General features: G+C 56.6%; 1 protein-coding gene across 1 annotated transcript in view; it reads right to left on the reverse strand.

Annotated features, from left to right (window-relative positions):
* Window positions 1–681: 681 nt before the first annotated feature.
* Window positions 682–11117, reverse strand: part of LOC140410111 (uncharacterized) — a 71170-nt gene continuing 60734 nt past the window's right edge. Inside the window, exon 2 of the mRNA XM_072498053.1 lies at window positions 682–2248. Within this exon, the coding sequence (XP_072354154.1) occupies window positions 772–1851 (1080 nt within the window). The 5' untranslated portion in view covers window positions 1852–2248 and the 3' untranslated portion in view covers window positions 682–771. The remainder of the gene's footprint in view (window positions 2249–11117) is intronic.

An 11117-nucleotide genomic window follows, 5' to 3' on the forward strand; every position in this document is an offset into this window, starting at 1 on the left:
GGCACTGAGTGGCAGACAGAAGGAAGGAGGTGTGGAGGAGGGAGAGACAGAAAATGATGGAGGGGGTCTGGGTCAGAGAAATTGGATTGGATTTGTTTATTGTCACGTGTACCGAGGTACAGTGAAAAGTATTTTTCTGCGAGCAGCTCAACAGATCATTAAGTACATGGGAAGAAAAGGGAATAAAAGAAAATACATAATAGGGCAACACAAGGTCCACAATGTAACTACATAAGCACTGGCATCGGATGAAGCATACAGGGTGTAGTGTTAACGAGGTCAGTCCATAAGAGGGTTGTTTAGGAGTCTGGTGACAGTGGGGAAGAAGCTGTTTTTCAGTCTGTCCGTGTGTGTTCTCAGACTTCTGTATCTCCTGCCCGATGGAAGAAGTTGGAAGAGTGAGTAAGCCGGGTGGGAGGGGTCTTTGATTATGCTGCCCGCTTTCCCCAGGCAGCGGGAGGTCTAGACGGAGTCAGTGGATGGGAGGCGGGTTCGTGTGATGGACTGGGAGGTGTTCACGACTCTGAAGTTTCTGCGGTAATAGAGACAGGGAGGCAAACCGAGACCAAAGGCGGAGGGAGGGAGAGAGAGAGAGAGACAGGGCGAGAGAGACAGGTGGAGAGAGGGAGTGTAGAAGAAAGAGGCAGAGAGTTTTGTACACCATGAGGAGACGAAACTGAATTCAGTAAAAAGCATCTTTGGTTTATTATAATTGGAAGATATTTACAATTTAATTCCTTCCCAGCCTGTCGGGTCTATCCTCGATCGCATTTACATTGAACCGTTTACCACGATCGATCCCAGACCCTCACACACTTCGCAGGAAAGCTCGAGACTCCCAGGCAGAGTGGTCGCTCCCTCCCCGTAAGCATTGAGCGAGTTATAACAGAGAGAGGGAGAGAGAAAGAGACACAGAGAGAGATGAGGGGGGAGAGAGAGAGAGGCAGATAGAGAAGAGACCGAGCTAGAGCGAGAGAGAGCGAGAGAGAGATAGATGGAGAGAGAGAGAGACAGAGAACTGTGACGGGGAGAGAGAGATACAAATAGAGAAGAGAGAGACACAGAGAGACAGATAGAGAGAAAGAAACAGAGGCAGAGAGAGAGCGACAGAGAGACAAAGAGAGAGAGGCAGAGAGAAAGAAACAGACAGAGAGAGAGAGTGAGACAGAGAGAGGGAAGCAGAGAGAGAGACACAGAGAGAGAGAGACAGAGAGAAAGACATAGAGAGAGAGAGACATAGAGAGAGAGACAGAGAGAGAGCTGGAGGGAGAGAGACAGAGAGAGAGAGGCAGAGAGCGAGAGAGAGACAGACAGAGAGAGGCAGACAGAGAGACAGAGAGAGGGAGACAGAGAGAGACAGAGAGAGGCAGAGAGAGACAGAGAGAGAGAGAGAGCCAGAGAATGAGAGGCAGAGAGAGACAGAGAGAGAGAGAGACAGAGAGAGAGAGCCAGAGAGAGAGAGACAGACCGAGAGAGAGAGAGACAGAGAGAGACAGAGAGAGAGCCAGAGAGAGAGAGAGATAGAGAGGCAGAGAGAGAGAGAGACAGACAGACAGAGAGAGAGAGAGACAGAAAGAGAGACAGAGAGAGATAGACAGAGAGAGAGACAGAGAGAGAGAGACAGAAAGAGAGAGAGAGACAGACCGAGAGAGAGACAGAGAGAGAGAGAGACAGAGAGAGAGAGACAGAGAGGGAGACAGACAGAGAGAGAGACAGAGAGAGCGAGAGAGAGAGAGAGAGACAGAGAGGGAGACAGAGAGAGAGAGAGACAGAGAGGGAGACAGACAGAGAGAGAGACAGAGAGAGAGAGAGAGACAGAGAGAAAGGATACCAATAGACCTTTTCAATCATTTATCCACCCCGAGGAGATCATGGGTATATATTTTTGTCAAGACAGCAGGCTCATTGAGCAGTCCGCTTCAGACACATTGTCCGGATCCCATGGCCAGCAGTCTCTCCCGATGTGCTCCCACATTGCCTCCGCATCTGAGACTGGGTGGGGTGGCGGATCTCTGGACTGCTCTGGTCTCGATGGAGAGGGTGACATCTGAACACAGTCTCATCCCAGGGAGGTTATCACCAATAGGACCCAATCTTCAACTGGAGCAGGCAGCGAGTTTGCAAATCCGAACTATCCCATTGCTCCTGGATAGAATCTTCGAGGAATCCTCGATCTGGAAACTTTCCTTCACTTCCCGAATGAACTGGATTCCGGAGTTACTGTCACAGTTGGTAACTCCACCACAGACTGTCAGCAAACAAATAGAACAATCATTTCCTATCTCTGTACCCTCCCCCAGCCCCTCCAACCCTCCCTATCTCTGTAACCTCCCTCAGCCCCTCCAACCCTCACTATCTCTGTAACCTCCTCCAGCCCCTCCAACCCTCACTATCTCTGTAACCTCCTCCAGCCCCTCCAACCCTCACTATCTCTGTAACCTCCCCCAGCCCCTCCAACCCTCACTATCTCTGTAACCTCCTCCAGCCCCTCCAACCCTCACTATCTCTGTAACCTCCCCCAGCCCCTCCAACCCTCACTATCTCTGTACCCTCCCCCAGCCCCTCCAACCCTCACTATCTCTGTACCCTCCCTCAGCCCCTCCAACCCTCCCTATCTCTGTAACCTCCTCCAGCCCCTCCAACCCTCACTATCTCTGTAACCTCCTCCAGCCCCTCCAACCCTCACTATCTCTGTACCCTCCCCCAGCCCCTCCAACCCTCACTATCTCTGTACCCTCCCTCAGCCCCTCCAACCCTCCCTATCTCTGTACCCTCCCCCAGCCCCTCCAACCCTCCCTATATCTGTAACCTCCCCCAGCCCCTCAAACCCTCACTATCTCTGAACCTTCCCCAGCCCCTCCAACCCTCCCTATCTCTGTACCCTCCCCCAGCCCCTCCAACCCTCACTATCTCTGTAAGCTCCTCCAGCCCCTACAACCCTCCCTATCTCTGTACCCTCCGCAGCCCCTCCAACCCTCCCTATCTCTGTACCCTCCCCCAGCCCCTCCAACCCTCCCTATCTCTGTACCCTCCCCCAGCCCCTCCAACCCTCCCTATCTCTGTAACCTCCCCCAGCCCCTCCAACCCTCCCTATCTCTGTAACCTCCCCCAGCCCCTCCAACCCTCCCTACCTCTGTAACCTCCTCCAGCCCCTCCAACCCTCCCTATCTCTGTAACCTCCTCCAGCCCCTCCAACCCTCCCTATCTCTGTACCCTCCCCCAGCCCCTCCAACCCTCACTATCTCTGTAACCTCCTCCAGCCCCTCCAACCCTCCCTATCTCTGTAACCTCCTCCAGCCCCTCCAACCCTCACTATCTCTGTAACCTCCCCCAGCCCCTCCAACCCTCACTATCTCTGTAACCTCCTCCAGCCCCTACAATCCTCCCTATCTCTGTAACCTCCTCCAGCCCCTACAATCCTCCCTATCTCTGTAACCTCCTCCAGCCCCTCCAACCCTCCCTATCTCTGTAACCTCCTCCAGCCCCTACAACCCTCCCTATCTCTGTAACCTCCTCCAGCCCCTACAATCCTCCCTATCTCTGTACCCTCCCCCAGCCCCTCCAACCCTCACTATCTCTGTAACCTCCTCCAACGCCTCCAACCCTCACTATCTCTGTAACCTCCTCCAGTCCCTACAATCCTCCCTATCTCTGTACCCTCCCCCAGCCCCTCCAACCCTCACTATCTCTGTAACCTCCTCCAACCCCTACAACCCTCCCTATCTCTGTACCCTCCTCCAGCCCCTCCAACCCTCGCTATCTCTGTACCCTCCCCCAGCCCCTCCAACCCTCACTATCTCTGTAACCTCCCCCAGCCCCTCCAACCCTCCCTATATCTGTAACCTCCTCCAGTCCCTACAACCCTCCCTATCTCTGTACCCTCCTCCAGCCCCTACAACCCTCCATATCTCTGTAACCTCCTCCAACCCCTACAACCCTCCCTATCTCTGTAACCTCCTCCAACCCCTACAACCCTCCCTATCTCTGTACCCTCCTCCAGCCCCTCCAACCCTCGCTATCTCTGTACCCTCCCCCAGCCCCTCCAACCCTCACTATCTCTGTAACCTCCCCCAGCCCCTCCAACCCTCCCTATCTCTGTACCCTCCCCCAGCCCCTCCAACCCTCCCTATCTCTGTAACCTCCTCCAGCGCCTCCAACCCTCCCTATCTCTGTAACCTCCTCCAGCGCCTCCAACCCGCCCTATCTCTGTAACCTCCTCCAGCGCCTCCAACCCTCCCTATCTCTGTAACCTCCTCCAGCCCCTCCAACCCTCCCTATCTCTGTAACATCCCCCAGCCCCTCCAACCCTCACTATCTCTGTAACCTCCTCGAGCCCCTACACCCCTCCCTATCTCTGTAAACTCCTCCAGCCCCTCCAACCCTCACTATCTCTGTAACCTCCTCCAGCCCCTCCAACCCTCACTATCTCTGTACCCTCCCCCAGCCCCTCCAACCCTCCCTATATCTGTAACCTCCTCCAGACCCTAAACCCCTCCCTATCTCTGTAACCTCCTCCAGCCCCTACAACCCTCCCTATCTCTGTAACCTCCCCCAGCCCCTCCAACCCTCCCTATATCTGTAACCTCCCCCAGCCCCTCAAACCCTCACTATCTCTGTACCCTCCCCCAGCCCCTCCAACCCTCCCTATCTCTGTAACCTCCCCCAGCCCCTCCAACCCTCACTATCTCTGTAAGCTCCTCCAGCCCCTACAACCCTCCCTATCTCTGTAACCTCCTCCAACCCTCACTATCTCTGTACCCTCCCCCAGCCCCTCCAACTCTCACTATCTCTGTAACCTCCCCCAGCCCCTCCAACCCTATCTCTGTACCCTCCGCAGCCCCTCCAACCCTCCCTATCTCTGTACCCTCCCCCAGCCCCTCCAACCCTCCCTATCTCTGTAACCTCCCCCAGCCCCTCCAACCCTCACTATCTCTGTAACCTCCTCCAGCCCCTCCAACCCTCCCTATCTCTGTAACCTCCCCCAGCCCCTCCAACCCTCCCTACCTCTGTAACCTCCTCCAGCCCCTCCAACCCTCCCTATCTCTGTAACCTCCTCCAGCCCCTCCAACCCTCCCTATCTCTGTACCCTCCCCCAGCCCCTCCAACCCTCACTATCTCTGTAACCTCCTCCAGCCCCTCCAACCCTCCCTATCTCTGTAACATCCTCCAGCGCCTCCAACCCTCACTATCTCTGTAACCTCCTCCAGTCCCTACAATCCTCCCTATCTCTGTACCCTCCCCCAGCCCCTCCAACCCTCACTATCTCTGTAACCTCCTCCAACCCCTACAACCCTCCCTATCTCTGTACCCTCCTCCAGCCCCTCCAACCCTCGCTATCTCTGTACCCTCCCCCAGCCCCTCCAACCCTCACTATCTCTGTAACCTCCCCCAGCCCCTCCAACCCTCCCTATATCTGTAACCTCCTCCAGTCCCTACAACCCTCCCTATCTCTGTACCCTCCTCCAGCTCCTACAACCCTCCATATCTCTGTAACCTCCTCCAACCCCTACAACCCTCCCTATCTCTGTAACCTCCTCCAACCCCTACAACCCTCCCTATCTCTGTACCCTCCTCCAGCCCCTCCAACCCTCGCTATCTCTGTACCCTCCCCCAGCCCCTCCAACCCTCACTATCTCTGTAACCTCCCCCAGCCCCTCCAACCCTCCCTATCTCTGTACCCTCCCCCAGCCCCTCCAACCCTCCCTATCTCTGTAACCTCCTCCAGCGCCTCCAACCCTCCCTATCTCTGTAACCTCCTCCAGCGCCTCCAACCCGCCCTATCTCTGTAACCTCCTCCAGCGCCTCCAACCCTCCCTATCTCTGTAACCTCCTCCAGCCCCTCCAACCCTCCCTATCTCTGTAACATCCCCCAGCCCCTCCAACCCTCACTATCTCTGTAACCTCCTCGAGCCCCTACACCCCTCCCTATCTCTGTAAACTCCTCCAGCCCCTCCAACCCTCACTATCTCTGTAACCTCCTCCAGCCCCTCCAACCCTCACTATCTCTGTACCCTCCCCCAGCCCCTCCAACCCTCCCTATATCTGTAACCTCCTCCAGACCCTAAACCCCTCCCTATCTCTGTAACCTCCTCCAGCCCCTACAACCCTCCCTATCTCTGTAACCTCCCCCAGCCCCTCCAACCCTCCCTATATCTGTAACCTCCCCCAGCCCCTCAAACCCTCACTATCACTGTACCCTCCCCCAGCCCCTCCAACCCTCCCTATCTCTGTAACCTCCCCCAGCCCCTCGAACCCTCACTATCTCTGTAAGCTCCTCCAGCCCATACAACCCTCCCTATCTCTGTAACCTCCTCCAACCCTCACTATCTCTGTACCCTCCCCCAGCCCCTCCAACTCTCACTATCTCTGTAACCTCCCCCAGCCCCTCCAACCCTATCTCTGTACCCTCCGCAGCCCCTCCAACCCTCCCTATCTCTGTACCCTCCCCCAGCCCCTCCAACCCTCCCTATCTCTGTAACCTCCCCCAGCCCCTCCAACCCTCACTATCTCTGTAACCTCCTCCAGCCCCTCCAACCCTCCCTATCTCTGTAACCTCCCCCAGCCCCTCCAACCCTCCCTACCTCTGTAACCTCCTCCAGCCCCTCCAACCCTCCCTATCTCTGTAACCTCCTCCAGCCCCTCCAACCCTCCCTATCTCTGTACCCTCCCCCAGCCCCTCCAACCCTCACTATCTCTGTAACCTCCTCCAGCCCCTCCAACCCTCCCTATCTCTGTAACCTCCTCCAGCCCCTCCAACCCTCACTATCTCTGTAACCTCTCCCAGCCCCTCCAACCCTCACTATCTCTGTAACCTCCTCCAGCCCCTACAACCCTCCCTATCTCTGTAACCTCCTCCAGCCCCTACAATCCTCCCTATCTCTGTACCCTTCCCCAGCCCCTCCAACCCTCACTATCTCTGTAACCTCCTCCAGCGCCTCCAACCCTCACTATCTCTGTAACCTCCTCCAGTCCCTACAATCCTCCCTATCTCTGTACCCTCCCCCAGCCCCTCCAACCCTCACTATCTCTGTAACCTCCTCCAGCGCCTCCAACCCTCACTATCTCTGTAACCTCCTCCAGTCCCTACAATCCTCCCTATCTCTGTACCCTCCCCCAGCCCCTCCAACCCTCACTATCTCTGTAACCTCCTCCAGCGCCTCCAACCCTCCCTATATCTGTAACCTCCTCCAGTCCCTACAACCCTCCCTATCTCTGTACCCTCCTCCAGCCCCTACAACCCTCCATATCTCTGTAACCTCCTCCAACCCCTACAACCCTCCCTATCTCTGTAACCTCCTCCAACCCCTACAACCCTCCCTATCTCTGTACCCTCCTCCAGCCCCTCCAACCCTCGCTATCTCTGTACCCTCCCCCAGCCCCTCCAACCCTCACTATCTCTGTAACCTCCCCCAGCCCCTCCAACCCTCCCTATCTCTGTACCCTCCCCCAGCCCCTCCAACCCTCCCTATCTCTGTAACCTCCTCCAGCGCCTCCAACCCTCCCTATCTCTGTAACCTCCTCCAGCGCCTCCAACCCGCCCTATCTCTGTAACCTCCTCCAGCGCCTCCAACCCTCCCTATCTCTGTAACCTCCTCGAGCCCCTACACCCCTCCCTATCTCTGTAAACTCCTCCAGCCCCTCCAACCCTCACTATCTCTGTAACCTCCTCGAGCCCCTACACCCCTCCCGATCTCTGTAAACTCCTCCAGCCCCTCCAACCCTCACTATCTCTGTAACCTCCTCCAGCCCCTCCAACCCTCACTATCTCTGTACCCTCCCCCAGCCCCTCCAACACTCACTATCTCTGTAACCTCCCCCAGCCCCTCCAACCCTCCCTATATCTGTAACCTCCTCCAGACCCTAAACCCCTCCCTATCTCTGTAACCTCCTCCAGCCCCTACAACCCTCCCTATCTCTGTAACCTCCTCCAGCACCTACACCCCTCCCTATCTCTGTAACCTCCTCCAGTCCCTACACCCCTCCCTATCTCTGTAACCTCCCCCAGCCCCTACAACCCTCCCTATCTATGTAACCTCCTCCAACCCCTACACCCTCCCTATCTCTGTAACCTCCCCTAGCCCCTCCAACCCTCACTATCTCTGTAACCTGCTCCAGCGCCTCCAACCCTCACTATCTCTGTAACCTCCTCCAGCCCCTACACCCCTCCCTATCTCTGTAACCTCCTCCAGTCCCTACAACCCTCCCTATCTCTGTACCCTCCCCCAGCCCCTCCAACTCTCACTATCTCTGTACCCTCCCCCAGCCCCTCCAACCCTCACTATCTCTGTAACCTCCTCCAGCGCCTCCAACCCTCCCTATCTCTGTAACCTCCTCCAGCCCCAAAACCCTCCCTATCTCTGTAACCTCCTCCAGTCCCTACAACCCTATCTTTGTAACCTCCCCCAGCACCTCCAACCCTCACTATCTCTGTAACCTCCTTCAGCCCCTAAAACCCTCCCTATCTCTGTAACCTCCTCCAGCCCCTACACCCCTCCCTATCTCATTAACCTCCTCCAGCCCCTCCAACCCTCCCTATCTCTGTAACCTCCTCCAGCCCCTACAACCCTCCCTATCTCTGTAACCTCCTACAACCCTCCCTATCGCTGTAACCACCTCCAGCCCCTACAACCCTCCCAATCTCTGTAACCTCCCCCAGCCCCTACAAACCTCGCTATCTCTGTAACCTCCCCCAGCCCCTACAACCCTCCCTATCTCTGTACCCTCCTCCAGCCCCTACAACCCTTCCTATCTCTGTATCCTCCCCCAGCCCCTCCAACCCTCCCTATCTCTGTGACCTCCCCCAGCCCCTCCAACCCTCACTATCTCTGTAACCTCCTCCAGCGCCTCCAACCCTCACTATCTCTGTACCCTCCCCCAGCCCCTCCAACCCTCACTATCTCTGTAACCTCCCCCAGCCCCTCCAACCCTCACTATCTCTGTAACCTCCCCCAGCCCCTCCAACCCTCCCTATCTCTGTACCCTCCCCCAGCCCCTCCAACCCTCCCTATCTCTGTAACCTCCTCCAGCGCCTCCAACCCTCCCTATCTCTGTAACCTCCTCCAGCGCCTCCAACCCGCCCTATCTCTGTAACCTCCTCCAGCGCCTCCAACCCTCCCTATCTCTGTAACATCCCCCAGCCCCTCCAACCCTCACTATCTCTGTAACCTCCTCGGGCCCCTACACCCCTCCCTATCTCTGTAAACTCCTCCAGCCCCTCCAACCCTCACTATCTCTGTAACCTCCTCCAGCCCCTCCAACCCTCACTATCTCTGTACCCTCCCCCAGCCCCTCCAACACTCACTATCTCTGTAACCTCCCCCAGCCCCTCCAACCCTCCCTATATCTGTAACCTCCTCCAGACCCTAAACCCCTCCCTATCTCTGTAACCTCCTCCAGCCCCTACAACCCTCCCTATCTCTGTAACCTCCTCCAGCACCTACACCCCTCCCTATCTCTGTAACCTGCTCCAGTCCCTACACCCCTCCCTATCTCTGTAACCTCCCCCAGCCCCTACAACCCTCCCTATCTATGTAACCTCCTCCAACCCCTACACCCTCCCTATCTCTGTAACCTCCCCTAGCCCCTCCAACCCTCACTATCTCTGTAACCTGCTCCAGCGCCTCCAACCCTCACTATCTCTGTAACCTCCTCCAGCCCCTACACCCCTCCCTATCTCTGTAACCTCCTCCAGTCCCTACAACCCTCCCTATCTCTGTACCCTCCCCCAGCCCCTCCAACTCTCACTATCTCTGTACCCTCCCCCAGCCCCTCCAACCCTCACTATCTCTGTAACCTCCTCCAGCGCCTCCAACCCTCCCTATCTCTGTAACCTCCTCCAGCCCCAAAACCCTCCCTATCTCTGTAACCTCCTCCAGTCCCTACAACCCTCCCTATCTTTGTAACCTCCCCCAGCACCTCCAACCCTCACTATCTCTGTAACCTCCTTCAGCCCCTAAAACCCTCATAATCTCTGTAACCTCCTCCAGCCCCTACACCCCTCCCTATCTCATTAACCTCCTCCAGCCCCTCCAACCCTCCCTATCTCTGTAACCTCCTCCAGCCCCTACAACCCTCCCTATCTCTGTAACCTCCTACAACCCTCCCTATCGCTGTAACCACCTCCAGCCCCTACAACCCTCCCAATCTCTGTAACCTCCCCCAGCCCCTACAAACCTCGCTATCTCTGTAACCTCCCCCAGCCCCTCCAACCCTCCCTATCTCTGTAACCTCCTCCAGCCCCTACAACCCTCCCTATCTCTGTAACCTCCTCCAGCCCCTCCAACCCTCCCTATCTCTGTAACCTCCTCCAGCCCCTCCAACCCTCCCTATCTCTGTAACCTCCCACAGCCCCTCCAACCCGCCCTATCTCTGTAACCTCCCCCAGCCCCTCCAACCCTCCCTATCTCTGTAACCTCCTCCAGCCCCTCCAACCCTCCCTATCTCTGTAACCTCCCCAGCCCCTCCAACCCTCCCTATCTCTGTAACCTCCTACAGTCCCTACAACCCTCCCTATCTCTGTAACCTCCTCCAGTCCCTTCAACCCTCCCTATCTCTGTAACCTCCCCCAGCCCCTCCAACCATCCCTATCTCTGTACCCTCCTCCAGCCCCTCCAACCCTCCCTATCTCTGTAACCTCCTCCAGTCCCTTCAACCCTCCCTATCTCTGTAACCTCCCCCAGCCCCTACAACCCTCCCTATCTCTGTAACCTCCTCCAGCCCCTCCAACCCTCCCTATCTCAGTAACCTCCTCCAGCCGCTACATCCCTCCCTATCTCTGTAACCTCCTCCAGCCCCTCCAACCCTCCCTATCTCTGTACCCTCCTCCAGCCCCTCCAACCCTCCCTAGCTCTGTAACCTCCTCCAGCCCCTACACCCCACCCTATCTCTGTAACCTCCTCCAGTCCCTACAATGCTCCCTATCTCTGTAACCTCCTCCAGCCCCTACAATCCTCCCTATCTCTGTACCCTCCTCCAGCCCCTACAACTCTCCCTATCTCTGTAACCTCCTCCAGCCCCTACTACCCTCCCTATCTCTGTAACCTCCTCCAGCCCCTACAACACACCCTATCTCTGTAACCTTCTCCAGCCCCTACAATCCTCCCTATCTCTGTAACCTC

The sequence above is a fragment of the Scyliorhinus torazame genome, chromosome 4 (genome assembly GCF_047496885.1).
Source record: "Scyliorhinus torazame isolate Kashiwa2021f chromosome 4, sScyTor2.1, whole genome shotgun sequence".
Taxonomy (NCBI): Eukaryota; Metazoa; Chordata; class Chondrichthyes; order Carcharhiniformes; family Scyliorhinidae; genus Scyliorhinus; species Scyliorhinus torazame.